We start from the raw sequence: 26,996 nt of genomic DNA on the forward strand, positions 1-26,996 counted from the left end.
TTCAGAAACATTAACCTTAGAACGATTTTAAGTTTGCCTGGGCACTTAGCAGACACGGCAATTATACTATCTGTTTTATATTTACCTAGTTATTTCTATGTTAAATGTATGATTTCCTCTTCTATTGATAATCTTGATGTAACAAGCCAAATAATTGACCACATATGACTAAGTATTAAACCTTTTCACACTGTACTGTGGAAAAAACTGGCATACAGAAAATTACTGTGCATATCAGAGACTGTTGAAATATGATCACTGCGTGACGTCAGCTGTGACGTATTCTACTCGCACTGAGACTATAATAATGCGCCAAGAAGTGCGGCGAGAGAGCCTAAATTCGATTATTCATATAGATCTAAAAGAAAACTGGTATATGTATGTTTTTGAAGAATATTGTAAACAAACCTTAAAAGTAAATAGTTCGAGTCTCGTTTGATACTCAGCCTCAATATTTAGGGGGCAGTATAGTTTTGAGGGAAAAGAAAAATTCTGTATAAAATAAATAAACCGAGTAGCAGCAAAAAATTAATTTATGAATATATGATAGGTGTAAGAGATAATATCTCAGATAATTTTTATTTCTAAAACAAAAGACAAAAACACTCAATTGTTCAAAATGGTTCAAATGGCTCTGAGCACTATGGGGCTTAAATTGTGAGGTCATCAGTCCCCTAGAACTTAGAACTACTGAAACCTAACTAACCTAAGGACATCACACACATCCATGCCTGAGGCAGGATTCGAACCTGCAACTGTAGCAGTTGCGCGGTTCCAGACTGTAGCACCTAGAACTGCTCGGCCACTCTGGCTGGCCACTCAATTGTTATTCTTCTGCTCTGTCTGTTAGAGTTTTGAGAGGAACATCTTAGCATAATCTACCAGATCCTGTACAATTATTTAGTTGATAAAGTAAGTTATCAAAAATAATGGTGTTTTATTTAAAATGACGGTATATCGGACCTAACTGCTTCTGTCAAAAACAATTTGTATTTTTGTAGTAATATTACACAGCAATCAACATGAAGATAAGTGACAAAAGATAATGGCTGTTAACTAACATTTTAATAGTGGTCTTCATTATATGTCCTTTCAGACCAGCAACCTGTGTCTTTTAAATATCAAAGACTGATGCTTCCTTGTCTGGCGACCACACGTTACAAAATAATGTTTTGACTATTTTAATTACGAGAGCCATTATTACTCTGAGGCTTTACAAAAATCACTAAAAAGAAAGTCACCATAAAAGTCAAGCAAAGTTACATTAATGTTAAAACTCAAATTCTGTTTGAGAGACTGCAGCTCAAATCTATAAAACGAATGTTTATCTCATTTCATGAATAAGCTAGCCTCTATAGTCCAGTGCTAATGTTTGTGCAAGAGTCATACCTCCCTCAATATTTTTCCCTTCAAGACATAGATTTTCTTTACATCTTGCATTTGGCTTTTGATAGTTCATGTGTGTTATTTGTAATGGGGTTAGCTAGTGAAACCACATAAATTTTCACCACTGATGATTGCAAAATTGTTTCACACACAATTCAGAGAGCTACTTAATAATTAATAGGTCTACCACATATACATTTTGAAATAAACGACCCGCGCGGGATTAGACGAGCGGTCTCAGGCGTTGCAGTCATGGACTGTGCGGCTGGTCCTGGCGGAGGTTCGAGTGCTCCCTCGGGCATGGGGATAATTTAGGTTAAGTAGTGTGTAAGCTTACGGGCTGATGACCTTAGCAGTTACGTTCACACACATTTGAACATTTTTTTTAAATAAACTACTTGCACTGTCTGAAGTTTCAGTGCATTTCTTTATCTGTTGTTGTTGTTGTTGTGGTCTTCAGTCCAGAGACTGGTTTGATGGAGCTCTCCATGCTACTCTATCCTGTGCAAGCTTTTTCATCTTCCAGTACCTATTGCAACCTGTATCCCCCTGAATCTGCTTAGTGTTTTCATCTCTTGTTCTCTTTATACGATTTTTACCCTTTATGCTGCCCTCCAATACTAAACTGGTAATCCCTTGATGACTTAGAACATGTGCTACCAACCGATTCCTTCTTCTAGTCAAGTTGTGCCACAAGTCTCTCTTCTTCCCACTTCTATTCAATATCTCCTCATTAGTTGTGGTCTGTCCATCTAATCTTCAACATTCTTCTGTTTCTTTATCTAACACTACAAATGTTTGACAACGTGACAAATTCCACCTATTAATCAATCTGATTCTATCAACAGTACTTTTTTTCATGAAACTGTTATCTATAAAAATCCACTTTATAAATCTAGAAGAGGGCAAGTAATTCAGTACACTCATGTCGTACCATTCAGACTGCTGTCTCACTTCTTCAGTTAATCCGTCGTCATGTGTTACAAATTTTAACAAAATATATTACAAAACGAAACAATTGATAGCAGCTAACGAACTACAAACAACTGATATCAACCAGAAAAGCCACGAAGAAACGAAATATGGATATCTGTGCATGGCCGTGTATTGGGAGGAAATGAGCTTGTGGGTCACATAATCAGCAACGGATCGACGATGTCAACCGTAAGAACTTTCCTCCAGAGAAAACCAGACGATGCCGTGATGTGGAGAGACTGCCAATAATATGGATGCCGCGATTTGAAAGGCATTGCGGAATAGTTTGACGGAACGGGACATGACGTGACGTGACGGCCAGTGTGAACTGGTCTTTATCCAGATTTTATTCTCTGGTTAGGAGTTTATTATCCCTGTTCGTCCAATGCGTCCCCGCGCTATTCCGAGAATAGCGCTTAAGCGGTTGCTAACCGGAGATTGTACAGCCCTGCACAGTCTAAAATTTTTGACTGTTTTAATGTCTTCCTCAGCCTTGCTGTAGAATAGCCACCCAAGTGCAAATTGCAAGAGACATTATAAAAGTTCCATTTATTGGACATACTGAGAGATGGTTACGAAGACTATTTCTGAAAGAAATTTGTATCTGCCTGGAGAGCAGTAAGGATTTTCATCGGCGCTCCATTGACAGCCCTGCGTACACAAACCATTGACCATAAATGCGGTCTTTCAAGAGCGTGGTAGCTCAATGTGACTTAAGTAGCCGGCGTATGGTTTCTAGCGTTTAGTTCTTAAAAAGTATGTTTTCTTCGTTGTCAACTTAATCTGAAGCTGTGATGAGTATTCGTGTTATATGGCGCATCAGTGTTTCATGACAACAAAACGCAGCTGCTGTAAAGAAATTATTCTGAGATAGTAGATGACCCAGAAAAGCCAAGTTTTCCTTTTTCGATTTGATCGTAAAATATACAATGTGTGAATCAAGTAGCAGCTCAAACAACAGTGTAACATGAATGTGACTGACTTGGAACACAGTGTGCATCGATGGGATACATTGAAAATATTGACCCCAGACGGAAGTAAATTTAGCTATGTTGTTATGATTTTAAATCAGCCTATAATCCACAGTCGTGCAGCTATGCTTTCTCTGTGGCAGAACGGTAAGCAAAAATATTTTAAATGATATTTAGACAATGCTGACATATCAGTTTAGGTCATACTATTTTATTTAAACAAATTATTACAGTAAGATATTTCAAGGCCACAAATGTGGATCACTCTGGAAATAATGTGAAGCACCATAAAATGTTACTAGTTAAGACAAAATAATTGACATCTTTGAAGGCATAGAAAATGGAACATGTATCATACAAAAAAGTTAGGTATGCCAGCAGGTCATACTCTTTTATTTATTGATAAGAGAACGAAGTGCTGTAATTCTGAGATAAGGTTGAAAGTAAAGCATCAGCTTTTCAGTTTCCTCCAACTGGCCCTTCAATGTAGCCCTTCCACTGTTTGTATAACCTTATGTAGTGTTCTTTTCACTTTTTTTTCCCCCAGGAATTTGGATCTAGAAAACTTCTATGTAAACATCTTATAGCTTTCTTATACACACTGCTATTCTTAGTGACTGCACTGTTAGTTTCTTCAAATTTCCTGATAATACTGAAAGTGATAATATTTTCTGTAAGGTTGTATTTGCTAACACACTGCTTATTGCATTTACTTTTGAGAAGTGGTACATTGTACTCCCTTGCCTGCTTCTGTACATTGTTCTAGTTTATGCAATTACAACTAGATTGTTACACTACTACACTACATAGACCTCAGGCTACATGCATATTCGAAACAACAAATATTTCAGGGTGAAGCAGGAGGCAGGGAAGGTTGTAATATCACCCCTTGGCCCTCACTTTTAATGTTTGTCTGTAATGGAAACTAATAACAATCACTAATTAGGTTACCTTAATAATTTTTAGTTCTTATGGAAAAAAAGGACTGCAGAGATGTGCAGTACCTTAATTGTATGGTACATATGGCTTAATGCTATTTCTGTGATGAAATCGCTGTCTTTATCACTTGGAAAACTGTAAGTTAGTAAGCATAATGTTGAAAAATAAAACTTTTTTTTTTATTATCTTTGATAATCACAGTCTAATCACTCTTCTGGTAGTATATTTGTTACTACTGTAAATTTCCTCAAAACATACTTAGTACATAAGATAAATGGATTTCTTTTCAAGATGCATGTTTCTAAACTTTTGATTTTCACATTACCCCAGCATCTTTGAGGATTACGGTTGATGGAGGAACCAACCGTTGGTTTAAGTTCAGTGAAGAAGAAAGCTGTTCGTTGCCCGATTTCATAATAGGAGATTTAGATTCTGTGGAAGAATGTGTTCTTGACTATTACAAGAAGAGAGGGGTTCCTGTTGTTGTCACTCCGGATCAGAATAAAACTGATTTTACAAAAGCTGCTTTGTTTGCTGTTGAGCATCTTGGCAAGGTGAAAATTAAGGTAAATGTCTTATTCAGTTTTTGTTGCAACTTTTAGTCTATCGTAATTAATGAAGGCAAGTAATAGGTGTGAAAAATTATTTAGGATGAATCTGATTTGTTTTTTGCTTTAAAGTTTCACACTTGAACTTATTGAAACTGTTGGGCCATTGCAGGTATGATATTTTAGATCTTTATTGACTACATGCTTCACTTCTTATACTAATTTATATTTACAAAATTCTCTTGTGCACTCAGCCACACCCATGATCGCCAGGAGTATATAAAATACCATTTGGATGTAGACAGTTTTATATAGGACCAACTGTGCGTACCATTGAATGGCACTGTGTGGAACATGAGATGCTTTCAGCTTCGGGACTTAGAAAACAGTGGTAGCAGAACATACTCTAGAAAATAGACATTATATTCCATTTGAAGAGACATCTGTTATTATATGGACTAATAGTTTCTGAGATAGAGGAACTAAAGAAGCGATAGACAAAAATTTGTAACATCACGCTAAATAAAGACGACTGTTTGCAGCTAAGTACAGCTTGGGATTCAGCCATGGGAAGGCAATATAAGCTGATCTCTGACAGATCCTGTAAGCTGAGCACAACAGCTTTGTGCACCTACCGCAATCATCATGTAATGCAATTTTGTAAAGGTCTCTATGGTAACATATGTACATTGTCACAGCTCTATAGACTGCTATTATTTTCACCTGCAACCGTTTCAGCTTCACAGTGAAAGCTGGCAAATGCACGGCCAGTTGTCAGGGATCTTCTTACAATGACGAGACAGTAGTTCTGATTTACTATTTTCTCAACTATGGGAATTAAATCTAGATTGCTTGCTTAAATGCACCATAAATCAGATATGTATGCGAGTATATTATGCTAAAAGCTTGTGAAATCTTTTATTTGGTTGGGCAGCTAAATCTTACAGGGGGGGGGGGGGGGGGGGGGGAGGAGGCCACAATGTTGGGATCACAGATTTGCTTCGAACTTTGTCCACATTTAAGAGAAGGTTAACGTCTGTTATGTAACTGATGTATGTGTGTGTGTAGGTGCTGGACGTTAGCGTTTGCGGCAGTCAGGTGGATAGTGTTGGAGCTTTGGAAGACAAACGTATATGAGGCAATGATTTGACTCTAACTCAAACATAATTCTAATTTATATTTTTTCAACACTGGTCATTTTGTTGAATTTATTTTTGAAAGGTAATATATTAAAAAAAAGAAGGTGTTTGCATGAAGTTTTAGTGAATTTCATGTTATTTGACTACTTATTGCTTTAATTAAATTTAATTATTAGAACAAACATATTTATAACTATCGGCAAGTAAATGAAGCAGCACAGTTTTCCTGAAAATGTATGCCTATCGTGCTTTGCAAAATCCCTTGTACATGCAATCTGGTAAGGTACCCAGAACTACTCTGCACCTCAACACTTTGAGATGCAGACACAGAGGCAGGCCCCATTTGGCAGTTAATCTGCCTAGCAGTAACACATTGCTAATGCAAGAATGAATAGTGTAGGTGCACATTTTTTTTAGTATCATAGAAGTTACACTTGTTCTACAAAAATGAATGTTTGAGTGGGAGTCAAACCATCACCTCATCCACGTTCATCTGACAAAGCTCAAATACTAACCACTTGACCACCACAAACGCTAACATCCAGCACCTATGCACAGATAAATGAGTTGCATGGTAGATGCGAAAAACTAAACTTGAGATTTTCTCGGAATTGCCATATTAGTGCACCTTACTACTTGCACATTATGTTGTTTTAATGGCCTACTAAATATGTAAAAGGTTTGAAGTAAATCCTAACATTGTGGCCTACCCTTTTAAGGTTGTAGAGTTGTAAGAAGTCATTTTTTTGTGTTCAGTGTGATCTGAGCAGAGCCGGAGCAAGAGCCTAACCTTTATAGAGGTTGTATCTTGTGTGTCTGTTGACATATTAATGCATGATACTATTTCAGAGAGAGGTGGAAATAATTATGACAAAGATGATTTTGGAGTCTGTATTCATATTGTACTTTGATACTGATGTTTCTCCACTTCCATCTGTCATGTTTGTCAGGCTTCATCAACAAAAAATTTCTCACAATGGTGCAGCGTTTCATAAATGCTTTATTGCCTAAGATCAGCATTGTTCTTAATGAAAAGGGAATGTCCTCTAGTGAATGAGTGAAAAGCAAAGTATCTTCTTGTACAAACTTTGATGATCTACAGTAGATTGTAGACTATCCATCCTGATGTGGCAGGTCAAGCCAGATGACAAAAAAATTCAGATAGTCTCTCTTTTGACCCCAGGTGTACCATTAAAAACTACCGTTCTTTTAAACAAAACTCCAATTTTATTAACATTTTTTGACTTTCCAAATAATATGTGCTAGTTAAGTGTTTCTGTACATACTGCACACTTCAAAAATTAATCTGGGAAACGTAGTTCTGTCTCCATTGTAAGGTATGAATGTACAGTTACACACATTAAAAGCCAGACCTAACACACAAGTTGAAATTTAAAGGTTTGAGGTTTAAAAAAAAAATAAAATAAATAAAAAAAAAATAAAAAAAACTTTGATAGATGACCGTTTCTGTCCTTCAAGGGGAGTTGGAATGCCCTATCCTGCCAATGTTAAATTTAGTGACTTGGCTTCCATGTATTTCAGGAACCACTGTAGCCATTGACATGAAAATTCTAAAAGACATTAAACTGTATGTTCTGAGTCTACTGAACTACAATAATTGCATTTCAGCCACTGCTTTCGGAAATAATTTTTTTAATTGCATGGTTAAAATTTTGTGTACTTTTTGTATGTTACCGTAAATAATTGTAATTACAGATAACATTGTGTTCTTCTTTTAGTTGAGTAGATTCTGGATATGTATGTTATTACTCCCTGAAAATTTGAATACTCTACTCAAAGTGGTTTCTGAGATTTAGGGGAAAATGCAACAGAAAATGTAAATTTTCAGAAACGGCTTCTAAAGTTTCATAAGACTGTAACTCACTTAATATATGCTTTTTTTTTTCTTTTTTTTTTCTCTCAGAAGCACTCTTTACCTACTATACTGTATATCATTATTTTGATTTTTTCTAAGGTTTTTCCTTCTTTTCTGGACTCTTTAGTGGCCAACAGTGCTGTGCACTCTTGCTTTATCAATGCGAACCTTGTGCATTCGTTCACGTTTTCTGATGCAGTTTGCTCAAGGATTAGTTCTCATGTGTGGTAGCACTTTCGCCCTACCAAAGTTGCCATCATTAAAAGCAATAACAGCATCACTCCCCCCCCCCCCCCCACTTTAGTGTCTTCATTCCAACAAAAACATTTTTGGGTAAGTGAGTCCATATAAGATTATGAAAGACTCATTGGGATTTTGAGTCTGTCTATGCAGGCACTTCTTCAGTAATTGGAGGATTTGCCAGGTCTCTGTAAATAGGTTTTATGATATCTGTGACTGCTGCTGGGACGGAATGTTTATGGCTGTATGAACTGTTTGAATACTGGGCATTGCAGTAATTGCACCATGAATCAGGTCCAGGATGGCAAAGGTGGTGTACTGGTATTTAATCAGTCGACAGTCTGTGAAAGAAGGTAGCCCATGCTGTCTGCTTCATTTTCAACAGAGCCTCAGTATTATTTATAATGTCCATCACATAATATTGCTGTAGTTCATCAATCATTTTGTCTGTCAGCCTGCCTCTTATGGTTTTACCAACAGAAAGTTTATTGTCTCTCAAACTTTGTTTAAACTTCCTCAACCTGGTGCCCATCCTTTTCTGGACATGACCTTTAGAACATAGCAATCCACAGCCTTAAATATAAAAAATTACTGACCTTCTTAGATCTTGAAGTAATGAATGTGAAAATTTCAACATTTTTCAACTGGTGTAGATTATATTTTAAAAAATAAAATACTTCCCATGTGAGTTTATAAGTGACATAAAAAATCATTTTATTTGCAAATTTTATAATGTGATAAAAATTCAAAAGTGTGAAAAAAAAATTTCCTTTCTACCTGCCCTTAACCCTCTTCTGTGCTGTAGTATATCTCTGCTTATGCAAACATTGCATTTTGTCTGTCAGCCTGCCTCTTATGGTTTTCAGCTGGTGTTGGTTCCTCAAGCTCACTAATGTACTGCAGCATAACCTGAACCATCTGGAACCCTTCTGAGTGTGGGGTGAGATTTCTGCTATCATTTAAGTTGGCCTCCTCCTCTTGTTACTTCCCCCTGCATCATCATTCCACAATATCGTTCAAAGTTCATCAACTTCATTATTTGTCATCCATTCTGTGACGTCCTCTGATTAGACACCCTCACAGCCCGATCAATTTTTTGAGCAATGAAACAGTATCATTTTCATCTTTAACTTCAGTTTCACACATGGATTCAAAGTTAAAATGCCCTGCTTCTTGGTCTAAAAGAATTTTCTAACATCTTACAAGTGTTCAGCTTCTCTTCCGTGCTTTGGCCTACTATATTATGACAACTAGGAAGTCAACCCTCTTCAGAATGGTTGCAATCTTATCATCAGTCACTGATATCAATGGACTCAGAAGGCAGTGATGATACTTCTTCTTTGGCATTTCAAGGATGCCCTGGTCTATCAGCTGACAGTCATCACATTACATGTTAAAAATAATGCCTTGATGTCTTCAGCTGTGAGTTCATCACTGGCAGGATATAAAGCCTCATTATTGAGAAGTGGCAGATCATTCCTCAGTAAATGGTCATCTGTCAAATATTTCTATACAGCTGTTATGAATTCATTTTGGAGCAAGGTTTTAAATATTTCTGAATTCATGGATGCTCTCTGTTGAAGAGTGTAATGTAGAGGCAGTGATCCTGATTTTGCAGGTTCTTTAAAGCGTAGGTTTCATGATTTCCCTATTGATGTAATCTTAAATATGTGGTTGCCAGTTTCATTACTGCAAGCCAATATTGTGACTCATTCCTCACTTTTCTTGTATCCAGGTGCTGCAACTTCCTTTCTTGAAGCAAATGTTTTCATAGGGATAATCTTGTAATTTAAACCTCCCTTGTCACAATTGTAAAACTGTTCACCAGAAATTCCCTGCTCGTCAATTAACTTCAAAGTATAGTCTTTAAACAGTGACACAGCATCTTTGTCGCCAGGTAAACTGGCTAATGGTGATCTGATGAGTACCAAATAGTTTCTTCCACCAATCAAACCATCCGTCTCTTTAAATTTCTGAATGTTTTCCGTCTATTTGCCAGACACTGAAATAGCAATGTTTTTCCTGCAATATCAGCCTGGTAATGGCCAAACCATTTCATCTTAAATGTTCATGCCACAAACATGAAGCTTCTTCAGCATCTCCATGCTGACCTTTCAACATTGTCTTTCTTGGTTTTATTGCACTCCCATTAGCTTGGGAAGCGCACGATGTTTTGATATCTGCTTGATTTGTCTTCCAGTCTACAACAGTACTTTTCCTACCCCTATCTCCAAAGCTACCCTAGAATCCAGTCTCATTACAGCACTTAGTTTCTGATCATAGGCACTACAAGTTTTTTTCATTTATCACCCATTTTGGACTTTTCAATTAAAATGTAAAGTACCATACAAAACAATAATTGAGGAGCGAGCACTCTTTGAACATTTGATACACAATCAAAGAAACAAAGAACACAGGATGTCAACAGAGCAAGTAGCCATTTGTTCATTGTTGTTTAAGAGTGTTTGAAGGGGGGTTTCAAAGCCTCATTTGTTGAGTGATTCTGGTAATTTATTCAATATTAACAATACAATATGTAGTTTATAATTGTAACTCTGTACAGTAATTTAATCATTATTTTGTCAGAGAGAAATGTTATGATATTAAGTCAGCCAGGTATTCATGAGTCAGATAGTAGTGTACTGTACCCCTATCATGTAAGACAACCAGACTTCTGATCCACTTCTTTCTTTGTGCAGATCTAAAGGTATGCCAAATCTGATGGAGGTGCCATTCTGGCAAAAAGCTGTCTCTAAAGACCCACAGGAAATTTTCCAGTTCCAAAATTACTCAAACCTTGTGTACAATTATCCTTGGTGCTCTGCTGCCATGAGATGGTCTGCCATGTACCTGATGTTCGCCTAAAGGGATCGGCAACCCCTCAGACACTGAAGCATCGTGGAACTGCGTGCATACAAGGCATTGCCAATCAAGACTGCGTTGATTGCAGTGACGACGCCAGATGGCAGGACAAGCACCACCAGAGGTCCTCTGTGCCAGGGACCTATTTCCTTTGCCATGTCATGGGTGCGTAAATGGGTCGGCACAAATTCCACTGTGCCCCAGCTACATAGGGCAGTGCAAGCCAACATGTTGGCAGTTCTCTTCACCGAAGCTCTGGGCCAATCCATGTGCTGGCACTTAGTAGCCAATTAGTGAGAGGCCGCTTGGAAGACACCACAGCGGAACCTATGACTATCCAGAGACGTACCTGTCAGTCAGCTATGCCGAACGCTCAACCTTTGTCGTTAGGGATTGTTGGTGGCATAGTCTTCATGTCTCACTGTGTGTTCCAGGCATGTGCGTGTTGGTGTCTACAAGTTGTATTATTTCTTATTCAGAAGAGTTTTTCCTTTGTTATTAAATCTCTCTACTGGGGCTATAATAAACCTTCGTTCCTGTTTACATGTGTCTTATGATTGCTTATCAAGCACCTGCCTGTGGGCGATATAGCGTGGTCAATGACATTTTGCTGCCCTAACATACACTTCTCTGTGCATGAGCTTCTAGGGCAAACACCACGACCCGAAGATCCATCAGTACATCCATAAAGACTAACCCAACATTGTAATTGGTGAGAGACACTAAAAGTCTGATATTCTGTATTTTGAAAGGATAGCAAATGTGGCTTATAAGTGTTAGACTTGAAAAAAAAATGAGATTTTTCAGACTGAGACTATTACTTTCTCTATCAGAGATGTTGCTTAAAGATCTAGATTTTCGTATGAATGTATTTGCACATGCATGCGTACATTGTGGGCAAGTGCTAATGTTACTAACATTATATTTCTTGAAGCTGTACTACATATCAACATTTAACTCTTGATCTGCAATAATTAGTCTCTAAATTTAACCTCTAATTCATGACTCCTTTGTTGAGATATGTCATTCAGTTATTGTGATAGGTGGATGCCCTTGTAGCTGTGGTTCAATCTGCAGGAAGAATGGACCATATATTTGCCAACATAAATACTCTATTCAAGATGACACATGTGGACGGTGCTATGCCTGTCTACCTTTTGTCGTCAGACTCCCTGACATGGTTGCTGAGGCCAGGTTCCCATGAAATTGCTCTCCCGCCTGATCTCGTTGCAGAAAAAGTGTGGTGTGGCTTAATTCCTATTGGTGGAAAGGCCAATTCAGTCACTACTACGGGACTGAAATGGAACCTAAGTAAGTAATGCTATGATTTTTAGGATTTAATATTTTTTATCAACTTGTTAACTTTGAAACTAGTTTCAGATTAGCTTTGCTTTATATTTAGATGTGTACTGTAAAGTTATATTTTTCATTGTTTAATTGTTGACTTCTTATGTCTTGGTTGAGAGAGTAGGCCAAGTGTTGTCTTGTATATGATAAAACCTTATTCCTGCACTTTTGGTTGGTTTTTTTTTTTTTTTTTTTTTTTTTTTTTTTTTTTTTTTTCCTCCCCCTCCCAATGTAATTTAAAGACAGGCCAGTCACCTGGTTTCAATTAGATAACACTCAGTTTCTGATTCGTTGAGGGAAGAGCACTAAAATGTGGCTTATCAAACTTTATAGATCAATCCTAAAATCAGGAAGCCTACCTAACACTTTCAAAATTACTAAGCTATTGCTTTCTTGAAACTGAACAAACCTTCTGATAAAATAGAAAGTTACAATCAAATAGCACTTCTTGGGTGGTGTTAAACTTTAGGAGCTTTTCGAGAGCCTTCTGCTAAATAGGATAGGTACAAGACTCCGGAAAAAAAATGTCTGTAGAACAAGCATGTTCCAGACCAAACATTAGCTACACAGGCTAGGTTCTAAGCCTGACTGCATACATCACAGCTGCATTTCTGGGAAAAGAAAACTGAAGACTTCTGTAGTCTTTGTCTCCTGGACGACCATTTCTGATAGTGTGGAAAGAAGGGTTCTTATGTAAGTTGATCAGAATCGTGCCCTGTCAAATCACATAGCATGCTGTCAGGAAGGCTTTGAAAGCAGTCTGGAAAGTAGTCCAGACATCAGTAGATGGTGGGTAGGGATCAGGGGGTGATGGGCATACATGCACTGCACGGGAAATTGCCTGAACATTGGATATGCCTTTAAGCATTGTGCATAAAATTTTGTGAAACATCCTGCATTGCTGCCCATACAAAATTACCCATATTCGGGAGTTCCAGTTAGACAAAGGTTTGCTCCAGAATTTCTTGCTTGCATCATGGAAGTGGGCATTGACTGGCCATGGAACATTCTGTGGACATATGAAGCCCATTTTCATCTCTGAGGACAGGTCAGTACGCAGAATTGCAGAATATGGGCAAATGAAGGTCCGGTCACACATCAGCTGGTGCTGCATCATTCTTTAAAGGTAATTTGTGTGATGGGAGTTGATAGCATCATTGGGCCTTTTTTTTTTTTTTCACAAATGTCATTCCAACTCTTCACACTCTCCCCCCCAAACACATTGCGTAGCCAGTAAAGCAATTGCTACAGACACATTTAGGAGATCCTGGTTGTCAAGATCACCTGATAATCTGTGAGGCTTCTGACTGGGGGTTACCTGAAAGATGCTATGTTCAATGCTCTGATTACAAATATAACTGAATTGAAATTTCACGTTGCACTGTGCATACTGAATGTTATCCATGAGAGACACTGATCTGTTGCGAAACATGCTGTTTTGTAAGTTCAACTTGTGACTAAAAACAGTGAACAGCATGTTGAACATATTGTGTATAAGTCTCACGACAATTAAAAGCAGATTTAATTATTCCCTTTTATGTGGTTTTCTGCCTGAGGGCAAATAGAAACAGATTTTTTCCCATCTGATGTACAACCTTGCTGTGGTGCATGGGCTTACCTAACTGTGCTACAACTGTGCCAGACTTTGAATGGTCATTTACTTTGCATAGTACGGTTGATGTAGTACGCAACACTCATCACAGCTGTCATATTGCAATGCATTTGTCATTTGTAGCTGAACCCATTTATGTTATGATACTTCCAGCCCCATCTAGTGGAACAATTTTTGTTAAACCAACTCCTTCCCCCCCCCCCCCCTCCCCCTCAATAATGTTTCTCCCTTCTTTACTAATATTTCATTCAAATTTGACATTTTAACTGTCCTGTTGGTCTTCCTCCAGGCCTGCTATATTAGGTTAAAGTCTCTCATTACTTTCCCAACAAACTTCCCATACAGCTAATCTCATTAAATAATTCCTCCAGGGATACTATGAATAATGTTTTAAGTGAGAACATACATTGTTAAAGGGTCACAAATTATAATTTATTCAGACACTCGGTAAGCAGTAACTCTTTCGATAACATTCAACATTTCAATCTACATGACACAACTTGCTACTGGTCACTTGCACATTGAAACTTAAGCAACGACCAATCGTGGCATGGACTTGCTGTAAAAGCATTAAGACTGCTATCAAGCAGTGCTGACAAACGCAATAGCCAAGCTCGGCGCACTCCATTGTGGCTGAAAGCCCAACTGCATCTACCTTGCGCCATGACAATAACTGGTCTCCAGCATTTTGTCAACATGCAAAGATTAAAACACTCTCTCTCTCTCTCTCTCTCTCTCTCTCTCTCTCTCTCTCTCTCTCTCTCTCTCTCTCTCTCTCTCTGCCTTGTGATGAATACCCCCAGATCTCAAAATTTAATTTCGTCTGGAATTTTAGGGCAACCTCTGACACTCGGTAAACATTAATACTTTTGATAACATTCAGCATATGTGACACAATTTGCTAATGATCGCTTCCACATTGAAATGTAAGCAACAACCAATCACACCATGAACATGCTGTAAAAGCATTAATAGGGCAACTGAGTAGTGCCGATGAGTGTCCTACCTAAACTCGGGTCACTCAGTGTTGGCCAAGAGCTGAACTGCAACTAACTCACTCCACAATAACTGGTCCTCAGAGTACTGTCAACAAGCAAAAATTAGCTCGTACAGGTAGCCATGGCTACAACACGATCAATGGAGATTTTCGTTTTGATACGTATATGTATCTGGAAGTAAATATAAAATACTTTATTAGTGTGCTTAGTTTAAAATTTTCAAATTTAGGATTTATTGGTTTTTAATTATTATTAAAAAGTGATTTATGTTGGAAAATTTAAATTTTATTTTTTTAAGAATATTATATTAAATTATAGGAGCATAAGACAATAACTATTATATACACAGACTTAAATTGCATTTAGCATGTAACAGCTAGTATGTTGACAATGTGAACAGGCAACTGTACTCTCTCTTTGTTTACCCCTTCACTGTGAACTGGTGGTAGTTTATGTGAATTTTTTGATACTGAATTTGCTGTTTTGTCTTTGTTGGTACATGAAGGTACTGATGATAAACCAGTTTTTATTTTAATATTCTGTTCATACTGAAGGTCATTGCCCTGTAACTCAGCATGTCACCACCAGCTGTTAATCACAGTGCATTAAAGGACATTTGTATACAATTGCTGTTCAAATTGCAACTTAAGACAAAGTGAAATCTAATATTTAGCAAATATTTTGTGCACTCACTGTAAAGATGGTAGTCAGTCATAAGGCTTCATATGTTTCATTACTGAGGAATTGCTTTTCAGACACAGATGTAATGGAGTCTTAGATATGGCAGAAATTGATTCTGTAGAGATTCCAATTTTGTGTTGTCATGTGAAAGGTACTGTACCCTGTCACCATTGTGACTGCTTGGTCCATGTCATGCATTGCTGATATCATGAAGTGTGTACCATTTGAACACATGCTCCATGTATTTTTTGTAGATCCTGAAGAAATAAAATACAAAGCTTTCTTGTGAATGGCACCATTCCAGAATGAAATTTTCGCTCTGCAGCGGAGTGTTGCTGATTTGAAATTTCCTGGCAGATTAAAACTGTGCCGGACCAAGACTCGAACTCGGGACCTTTACCTTTCGTGGGCATGTGCTCTACTGTCTAAGCTATCTAAGCATGACTCATGACCTGTCCTCACAGCTTTAATTCTGCTAGTACCTTAATGTTACCATTGTCTTTTAGAACCATTCATGTCAAAACGACTTCTTGGAAAACTACCTGCTTAGCATGTTCAACATTTGTTTTCTCAGAGTTAGTTGGGATCACTGTGCTTCCTAGAAAAAGATGGGTTTTTATAATTCTGAAGGTTGCAGTCCATACAGACATTTTACATATATTGCAGAAATTGTTTACTAACCATCAAACACAGTTCTTCCGAGAAAGAGAGATCTCAAATTCTTGTCTAAAGCTAGAAAGTTTTCTGGATGTGGTACTTTAGGAGATAATGATTTCCTTTCACACAACCTTATCACTGAAATTTGTTTTGTGACTCTCTTACCATGTGAAGCAAAATATACCTACATTGTTCTAGTTCATGCATCACAGACAAAGTAAGCTAGCACAGCTGTATGCCAGAGAGCTGCAAACTCAGACCTGTGAAGCTGTTGCAGTATACTAGAAGTCTATAGTTCAACACCCTTCAATTAAATAATTTTCGGCTTAGTGCAACCAAGAGAATCATTTCTGGGTGCATAAGAAGTACTCCACTATACTGGCTAACACACTGCCCCTTAGCCATCCTCTGTTAAGAAGGCAAGAAGTTATATTGAATGAATATTTCTGAAAAAATGAGGGATCGTACACTTCCCATCCATGAAGGTACCCAGGTTTGACAGCAAACAAATTTTGTTCCAGAAATGCACCCTTGCGATTACCCCCCCCCCCCCCCCCCCTCCCCCGGCTTCTGATAGCAACTTCAACAATCAGTAAATGGTATGAAACCTGCAATATGAATGCTCCACCTGAAGTAAATATCCTGTTGACTCTCAACAGATACCCATTGGTTTTGTACTCTCACAGCCCAAGTTGAAGAATATAAGTTGCATTTGAACAGGATATGGAGTGAATGCATTCAGCTCAGATTGTACGACATTGAACCAGACAGTTTAACACATTGTTGAAGTGTAAAGTGAGAGCCTACCTGGGTGAGACAAATGACTTTTTTGTGGCTATGCCATGAAGTCTCGATTGGATAAGAAGACAGGACATCAGCATATAACGTTCATTTTTTTCTGTTTCATTTTTGTATTTTTGACTTCGTTTTGCTGCCTGTTCAGTTGTCTTTCACTGGTTCCCACAACATGTGAATATCCCAGGGAACAAACTAGTGGACTGTTTGACTAGAGGAGCACTTACTTTCTCCCCATTTGCTTTGCCGACCCCAGGTGCAGATTTGTGGGTGCATGTGAGACCTCTTCTCACCTGGAAATGGAACAGCATCTGGTGGGCTACTGCCCCATCTAATTAAATCTGCACAATCAAGGAGGCTACTGCAGCACGGTGCTCATAAGTTACTTCCACATTGTGGTTGTAGAGTCTTACAAACAGTAGCTCATATGTTGGTGGAATGCCCCCCCCCCCCCCCCCTCTCCCTGTTTTTCCTTCTGCACTAAGCGTGAAGTGTGGACTTCAGGACTCATTGCCTCTAAGACTGCCAGGCAATTTGTGGATGGTTGAACTGGTTTTTGGTTTTCTCTATGCAAGTTGTTTTTATTCTGTTACAAGGTTTTGCTGTAGCTCTGGTGCTGGGACAGAGTGGTTGGGATGGGGCGTCTCGTACTGCCTTCACAAGGCTAGTCTTTCATTTCTCTTGTACTCTTTGTTTTTCTATTTCATTTGTCTTCTTTCTGCCACACCCAATTTTGTAATCTGTGGATGTGGCACTTTGTTGAATAGTGTGTGCTCTTGACTGTAACGTATCAGGTGTGGGACAGTTGTGGCTAGGAAGTTTCCTGTTCTGTGAAAAGCTCCGGGATGCTCACCTACTGACCTCACTATCTCCTTCATCTTGCTTTTATTATTAACGGTACAAAATATGCCCAATATGTTTTAGCCTTTTCACATTTACCGTTATGAATCTCCTGACTAGATCAGGAAATGATCTCGGTGAACATCTCTGTTTCCAGATACACCACTCGTGGATTGTGCAACTGACCTCGTTTGATCGTTAACCCACCCCATATCCCTGTCAGCCAGCCAACCAACTAATTTACTTTTTTATTGTATTTCACATGCAGTTTTATACACTAAATGGATATTGTTTAGATTCGAAACTATTACTTACAATAATTGTTGCAGACAGCTCGTAGTAAAATTCAGTATGGCTTAAAAAATGAACCAAAAGTGAGTTTTTCTAACAGTGATGCTTTGAAAAATGGGTATGTTTCATGGAGTACATGTTTACCAATGATAAATCAGCTGACAGAGGCAGAAAACTATTTGATGGAGAAATGATTACAAAAGCACTAAAGAAACTTAGATTCTCTCTCCCCAATCTGCACCTCCTTCCTGCTGTCCTCAATTAAAATCTGGTAGTAAGCAGCAAAAGTGCTGTCAGTTATCAGGTGGAGGGTATGTCAAGTGGTAACCCCCTGACCATGCAGGGATTGCACTGTTGGTGCCTGAGCTAGAATCCTTCCCACAAGCCAAAGAGTATGTGCTGGGGCACGGAGATGGTGGACAACATTTCACTGGCCAGGTAAACTATTGTTGTGACAGGCTGGCGCCCGTCGGAAGAACCACCATTAGGGGTGGGTGGTACCGTGGCGGAAGATTCACACATGAAGCAAGTGAAACTTTCATCTGCTGGCAGATGCATGACAGCCAGCAGTCTCTTAAGATGGGAAATATTAAGCTAGATATGACCATAAATGTTTCCTTCGCTCACTGCAGTGTGGGAAAGATGGCAAGCTGGATGTCTGGGAGTAAAATACTTCACCCAGTACTTTGTCTGTGCTTGTACTGATGGGGATTATTGTTTTATTTTTTGTTGAAAACATTGAAGGCAAATTGGCAGATGTTGAGTGTCTGGTGAAAATTCCAGATGGTTAGTCATTAACTGAAACTTCATCTGCTGCCAAATCTACATCTCTTCTGGTATGCGATCATCCATGTGATGTACCTGTGATCATTGCCCCAACTAAACTTTGAACGTAATCCAAGGAATCATCTTTCACAGAGATCTTACACTCCAAACAGATGGGGGAACTCTGGGCTAATCTCCACCAGTGATGTGTACGTTTCATCAGATGTATACAAAAAGGGCCTAAGGATAAACATACAGGTACAGGCACCTCTTTCTTAGCCTATGAAGGGAATTTCCTCCGGAGGAGGTCAAGGTCATGCTGTACAGTTGTGATGTGGAAACCATGTGCCCCACTACCTAAGAGGTGCAAATAATCATTCCATGAATGTAGCTCTTGTGAACATCTACTTTTGTGTGTCAGCTGTGCAGAAAATGACCCTTCGCAGTTGCCCCTTTGCCCAGTTTCCAAGAACAACAGAAGATCCAGGAATATGAATTTATTGACAGTCTGTCATTTACTGAGGCACAAAAAAAATATTAATGCCTACATCCTGAGGACATGATAATCAATAATGCTGGCACACTCCCCCCCCCCTCTTTCCCGCAAACCTTCCCAGACCAGGTCTCCCATCGCTCACCTCTCCCATGGTTCTCTCAGTACTTCCTTGGGAACCACTTCCCATACCCAACCGGAGAAGAGCTCTTCTTCAACGTCTACAAGTGACACGGCTCCCACTAAGGATCCTTCTCCTTGGCAAGCCCTGAACCGGAGAACCAGTGCCAAAGAAAGACTGAAGGAGCCACTGCCTGTGAGTCCCAGCTGTCTAATAATCTGTCCCAGTGTTCAGTGCAGATAGTCCCTTGACTTAACCTTGCCCACCAGTGATGAAGAAGAAAAATCAGGCCGTCTCCAGTGCCACTGAAGGCGCCAGGTCCTCCCACACAGTCGGATTCTGAGCCGATCCTTGTGGATGTGGTTCCATCCACATTGGTGACAGGTAGTGATCCAGCAGCGTGACCAGCACTCCTTACGCTTCCACATTTAACCCGGCCACCAGTCGCATGATCATTCAGTGGAATTGTAATGGGTACTACTGTCACTTACTGGAACTAAAACCCCCTTCTTTCCCCCTCTTCTACAGTTTGCATTCTTTCCAAGAAACTCACTTTGCTGATGACCATTTTCCAATGCTCTGTGGTTGTCGTGCATTCTGTTAGAACCTCGCTGTTCCCAAGAGGTCCTCTGGAGGGGATCTTCACTTAGTTCGGTACAGATGACGGTGAATGGATTCCCCTTCATACCCCGTTGGAAGTAATAGTCGTGTGGGTGCAAACAACCTCAGTGATTACCTATCAGAAGATGGTATCTGTTCTTTCAGACATGTCCGAAAGAACAGATACTATCTTCATATAGTTAAGGCTAACCAGCCATTGACCCTCTTCTTCTGTGCTGGATGCACACACACACATTGCCCGAACTCTTACGGGACTCAGTAAGATTTTCTGCCCCGAGTGCAGGGGCACTAAGAATGTTGTGTGTGGACATTAAGTTGGGAATGTTGGTCTCACGGAGAGCATGCAAGGGGTAAATCCCTGCAGTCGCACTATCCTCTGTGCCCTCGGTGGCTCAGATGGATAGAGCTTCTGCCATGTAAGCAGGAGATCCCAGGTTCGAGTCCCGGTTGGGGCACACATTTTCATCTGTCCCTGTTGATGTATATCAATGCCTGTCAACATCTTAGGGTCTTGTTTTCATCATCATTTCAGTGATTACCATTTTCAGTGTCTACCTACCACCGGGCAGGCCACTTACTTATATTGAATTCACCATATTAATCCAACAACTTGCCCAGGAGCTTGGGAACTACAGTGCACCTGTTCAGGATTGCAGAGGAGCCTACAGTTGGTTGGACAACATCCTTTATAGACCAACCTTATTGCTTTTAAGCAACTTCAAGCTAAGGCTTGCTATTTAATGAAACACAATGAGGAGGGGTGCTGAGTCATTCTCAATGAAGAGAAATTTTCCGAAGTAAGAGTGACTTCAGGTGTGCCACAGGGGAGTGTCGTAGGACCGTTGCTATTCATAATATACATAAATGACTTTGTGGATAACATCGGAAGTTAACTGAGGCTTTTTGCGGATGATGCTGTAGTATATCGAGAGATTGTAACAATGGAAAATTGTTTTGAAATACAGGAGGATCTGCAACAAATTGACACATGGTGCAGGGAGTGACAATTGAATCTCAATGTAGACAAGTATAATGTGCTGTGAATACATAGAAAGAAATATCCTTTATCATTTAGCTACAATATAAGAGGTCAGCAACTGAAAGCAGTTAATTCCATAAATTACCTAGGAGTAGGTATTAGGAATGATTTAAAATGGAATGACAATATAAAATTAATCGTCAGTAAAGCAGATGCCATACCATTGGAAGAATCCTAAGGAAATGCAATCTGAAAACAAAGGAAGTAGGTTACAGTACACTTTTTCGCCTGCTACTTGAATATTGCTCACCAGTGTGGGATCCGTACCAGATAGGGTTGATAGAAGAGATAGAGAGGATCCAACGGAGAGGAGCGCGCTTCGTTACAGGATCATTTAGTAATCACGAAAGCATTACATAGGTGATGTATAAACTCCAGTGGTAGACTCTGCAAGAGGGATGCTCAGTAGCTCGGTATGGGCTTTTGTTGAAGTTTCGAGAACTGAGGAGGCAAGCAGTATATTGCTCCCTCCTACATATATCTCGCAAAGAGACCATGAGGATAAAATCGGAGAGATTAGAGCCCACACAGAGGCATACCAACAATCTTTCTTTCCATGAACAATACTAGACTGGAATAGAAGGGAGAACTGATAGAGGTACTCAAAGTACCCTCTGCCACACACCGTCAGGTGGCTTGCGGAGTATGGATGTGGGTGTAGAGTGCTGTCTCTTTTTCTGGGGATGTATGACTCTTAATCTCAGGTGGGAGCAAAGCTCTATGATCTTACAGGGCACTAAATTTAAACAGCTGTTCCAGGCCTGGTCGTACTGCCTGGCATTAGTACAGATTCATTGGTTCTTGCAGAACAGAACACCTTGTGACCTATTTTGTGACAGCATTAGCATCCCCTTCCTATTTGGCTGCCTTTCTGCTACAAAGTGACAAGTTGTAGTCATCCCCTTATGTTTCACTCCCCACCTAGCTAAATCCTGTAATGAACACTGCACTGACTGGAAGCTACTTCAGGCTCCTGCCTTGGCCCACAACACAGCCCCAGGCCGTGATTTAATTCAGTCAGATTATCCAGTACCTGAATGTTCCCAAAAGGCATCTCCTCAGGATCTTAAACAGTGCTGCAAAGTGTCTTTACCTCACTATGGTGAGATAGCATAGTTGTTCCAGTCCGAGCCAGGCAGGAACCTAATGTGTCTAGACAGTTGCTGTACAATTAGCCTGACAAACATACTCGTAAGGTGCTTAAAATGGTGGTTGCCCTTAGATTACACGGAGTTCTCGAATCGCAGGCCCTTTGTCCCCCCCACCTGTCAGTGTGGTTTTGAGAGGAATGACTTACAACCAACCATCTGCTTAGGTTAGAAGCAGCACTGGGACAGGCTTTTTCTAAATGGCTATACATTATTGCCAATTTTTTTTTTCCCCCCGTACATAAGGCGTAAGACACGACATGGTGTCATCACATTTTACTTACTCTCCATGACTGGAGCTATCGAGGCCCTCTACCAATTTTTATTTGCCAGTTTTTATTCGACAGGTTGTTGTGGGTTAGTTGACATGCTCAGTTGTCTTTTTCTGGGTCCTGAGTTATGTGAGTATTTTAAGGCATGAACTGGCAGACTGTTTGGCTAGAGGAGCACTTACACACTCCCTGTTCACTTTGGCAATGGTGTGCATATTTGCAGGTGCACTTGAGATCCCTTCTCGCTCAGAAATGGAGCAGCATCTGATGGGCTGCTGCCCCATCTGATAGTCTGCACACACAAGGAGACTGCTGCAGTGTGGTGCTCTTCCTTCTGCTTCTCCAAGAAGTAATAAACATTCCTATGTTGCCTCTGCATTGGTCATACCAGATTAACCCATAGTTCTCTTTTTTGTAGAGTGTCCCCTCCACTTTGTGGATGTGGAGCGTACAAACAGTAGCTCATGTGCTTGTGGAATGCCCCCTCCTTTTGACCCTCTGTGCTAAATATGGACTTAGACTCATTGCCTTTAATAATGGCAGACAGTTCACTGGTAGTTAAACCGGTTCTCAGTTTTCTCCGAGAAAGTGGTTTTTATTCTCAGATATAAGGTTTTAATCTATCTCCAGCCCAGGGGCAGGGTAGTTGGGCATGGTGCGTCTTGCGCTGTATGCCAGGTCTGGGGGTCTTTGACAAGGCTTCTCTTTGAGCCCACTTCTACTCAATCGTTGTAATTGCTTTTCTATTTGGGTTGCGTCCTTTCTGTCACGCCCAATTTTCTAATCGGTGAACGTGGCACTTTGCTGAATAGTGGGTGCTCCTGACTGTAATGGATCAGGGGTTTAACAGCTGTGGGTGGGACATTTCCTGTCACGTGCAGAGCTCCGGGGACATGCACCTGCTGACTTCCCTAACTCTTTCATCTTGCTTTATTATAGACTGTACAAAAGATGTCCATTATGTTTTTAGCCGTCTCTCATTTACTTTTATGAATCGCCTAACTATATAAGAAAATGTTCTTGGTCGATGTCTCTACCTTTGGATACACCACTCGTGGATCGAGGGACTGGTAACCATGTTGTTTGGTCCATTCTTGCTCCCAGTCCACCGACCTTAAAAAAAAAAAAAAGTGCAGTCATGTTCAGTACCTAATGAAATTTGTGATTTAGCTGCTTGACAAGGAGGATGATGTATGCTGTCGTGGATGTCGCCAATAAAAGAAATAACTTAAGAAGTAACATGACAGTTATGGTGATGAAACAAAGGACCAGTCTCTGTGGAAACTGCCCATAGAGCCAAAACTGAAAAAATTCAAAAAGTTCAATCATATTTGAAGGTTCTTCTCACTGTTTCCTTGATTACAGTAGGATAGTGCTTTACAAGTTCCTGCCTTATTGGCAACTACTTCACCCCTTTCTGTTGCTTGATGACTTTAATGTTCACCATCCCCCTATGAGGTTGTCCCAGAACCTATCAGAGAGGTGCCCTCTTGGCTGACCTACTCAATCAACTTGATCTCCTCTGCCTTAACCTAGGAGCACCCACATTCCTTTCAGACTCCACACACGTCTATTCGCATTTGGACCTATCCTTCTGCATGGCCCAGCTTGCCCATCATCTTGAGTGGTCCGTCCTCTCCGACACATACTCGAGCAACCATTTCTTGTGTCTTATCAGTTTGCTGACTCCTGCCCAACGTATGTGCGCATCCAAATGGCTCCTAAGGTCGACTGGAAGCTTTACTCCTCCGTGGTGATCTTCAGTGAACAAAATTTCCCCAGTTGTGTTGACCAGATAGAATATCTTACAAACGTTATCCTTACCACTGTACAACGTTCCATTCGTTGCACTTCCTCTTTACCACGCTGTATTCCAGTCCCTCGGTGGACTGAGGCATGCCGTGATGCAATCCACCCGCAGGTATGTATTCTCCACATTTTTAACCATCATCCTATGATGGTAAACTGCATTCACTTTAATCAGTTGCGTGCACTGTGTCATTGCATTCTTCAGGATAGCTAAAAAGCTACCTGGATTTCATTCACTAATTCTTTTAACAGCTCCACTCCCTCTTTAGTCATGTGGGCCAACCTGCAACGGCTCTCTGGAACCAAGATCCATTCCCCAATTTCTGGCCTGACAGTAGCAGATGATATCATAGTGGGCCCTATTGCTATCTCCCACTCCTTGGGACTCCATTTTGCAGAGATTTTGAACTCCTACCACTGCCTTCCTCCATCAGAAATGAGCGGAAGAGGCTAGAGCGACACCCTTCTCTTCTCAGAATAATGAGTGTCACAATACCGCCTTTACTATGAGGGAGCTAGATCATGCTCTCAGTTTATCCCGATACTCTGCCCAAGGGCCAGACGATGTTCAACATTCAGATGTTGTAGCAGCTTTCTCTTGTGGGCAAGCACTTTCTGCTTCTTATTTACAACCACATCTGGTCAGAAGACACGTTTCTCAGACACTGGCGTGAAGCTTCTGCCATACCCCTAACTAAGCCTGGTAAGGACAAACTCCTTCCTTCTAGCTACTTCCCCATTTCTCTTACCGGGTGTTTTTTCAAGGTGATGGAACATACGATTCATGCCCGGCTGGTATGGTGGCTCAAGTCTCTCAATTTACTAACCACTGCACAGTGTGGATTTCAAGTGCGCCGTTCTGCAGTTGACCATCTTATCACTTTGTCCACCTATGTCATGAGTGTTTTTCTGCAGAAATCCCACACTGACCCTGTTTTTTGATTTGGAGAAAGCCTGTGACACCTGCTGGAGGACTTGTATTCTCGGTACTCTCTACATTTGCAACTTCCTTGGCGGCTTGACCCATTTCCTTCAGGAATTTTTAAGACTTGAGTTTTTGAGGTTCGTGTGGGTTCTGCCTTGTCGGACACCTTTATCCAGGAAAATTGTGTGCCTCAGGGTTCCGTCCCGAGTGTCATCCTCTGCTATCACTATTAACCCTATAATGGCCTGTCTCCTGCTGAACATCACCGGCTCCCTTTGCGTTGACAATTTTGCCACCTATTGCATTTCTCCACAGACCTGTCTCCTTGAGCAGCATCTTCAGTGACGTCTCAATTGTCTTCACTCGTGGAGCATCGACAATGACTGTCACTTTTCCACTAACAAAACTGTTTGTATGAATTTCTGGCAGCGCAGTTGGTTTCTTCGAAAATCTTTCCATATTGGGCCTGTTGCTCTTCTCTTCGTTGAAACTACAAAATTCCTGGGCTCATGCTCGATAGGAAACTTCCTTGGTCCTCCCATGTGTCTTACATGGCAGCCCACTATTTGTGGTCCTTCAGTATCCTACATGTCCTCAGTGGTACTTCTTGGGGAGCAGATCAAACTTTCCTCATCCATTTGTGAATGTCCCTTCTCTGTTCGAAACCAGACTATGGCTGTTTCGTATATGCATCTACATATCCATTCCTCTTACTGTGTTTCAGTACTGTCCACCATTGTGGCATCTATTTGGCCCCTGGCACCTTTTATACTAGTCTAGTTGAGAGTCTATGCAGAAGCTGCCGAACTACTGCCGTCCTACTGCCGTGACTTTCTCCTCGGCAGATAAGCTTGCCATTCACCTGCCATGCATGGCCACCCATCCTGTGCCTCCTTCTTCGATGACACCTTTGATTGCCAGTATGGGGCCCATCTCTTTTGTATTACCTTCTGGAATTCACTTTTGGCTCTTGCTCTGACAGCTTAATTTCACACTACCTGCAACTTTTCCCCCGCTTCATGCAGTGGCCCATGTTCACCTTGGCCTTCATTTGCTTCCTAAGGACACCTACTCCAGCCTCGCTCTATCGCCTTCAGTTCCACAACCTTCACATGGATCTTTGTGATAGTACCTTTGTGTACACTGATGGCTCTCCGACTGACCGTGGTGTTGGCTGTGCCTTCGCCACTGGCACAGACATGTTTCAGTATCAGCTCCTGGAACTATGCTCAGTATTTACAGCAGAGCTCTTCACCCTGTATCAGACCACACAGTACATCTGGCAACACAGTCTTTTAAATTGCATTACTTGCTCAGGCTCTTTGTGCCCTTTAAAGCCTGTGTGCTGTAGTGCCGTACACCGTCCAGTCTTTAGTGGTACAGGTCCAGGAATGCTGTCCCTTGCTCACTCTTAAAGGAACCACTGTGATGCTCCCCCACCAACTTGTTCTCATTGCACCCAATCTTTGACAGTCTGCCATTTCCTGATGGAATGCTCTTTTTCTTAACTACTTATGTTCTTGTGTGTGTTTGGCGTCTGATTATAGGCCATTTTAGCAGTCGACATGCAGGCTATCGACTGCCTTTTACTTTTTATCTGTCATAGCAATGTGGCAAAGGACACTTATTTTTTAGTTCAGGACCTC

General features: G+C 40.5%; 1 protein-coding gene across 1 annotated transcript in view; it reads left to right on the top strand.

Annotated features, from left to right (window-relative positions):
* The first annotated feature begins 3,014 nt into the window (after positions 1–3,014).
* Positions 3,015–26,996, top strand: part of LOC126161344 (thiamin pyrophosphokinase 1) — a 42,500-nt gene continuing 18,518 nt past the window's right edge. Inside the window, exons 1-3 of the mRNA XM_049917109.1 lie at positions 3,015–3,479; positions 4,602–4,837; positions 11,980–12,247. Coding sequence (XP_049773066.1) covers positions 3,329–3,479; positions 4,602–4,837; positions 11,980–12,247 — 655 coding nt within the window. The 5' untranslated portion in view covers positions 3,015–3,328. The remainder of the gene's footprint in view (positions 3,480–4,601; positions 4,838–11,979; positions 12,248–26,996) is intronic.

Source organism: Schistocerca cancellata, chromosome 2, assembly GCF_023864275.1.
Source record: "Schistocerca cancellata isolate TAMUIC-IGC-003103 chromosome 2, iqSchCanc2.1, whole genome shotgun sequence".
In the NCBI taxonomy this organism is placed as follows: Eukaryota; Metazoa; Arthropoda; class Insecta; order Orthoptera; family Acrididae; genus Schistocerca; species Schistocerca cancellata.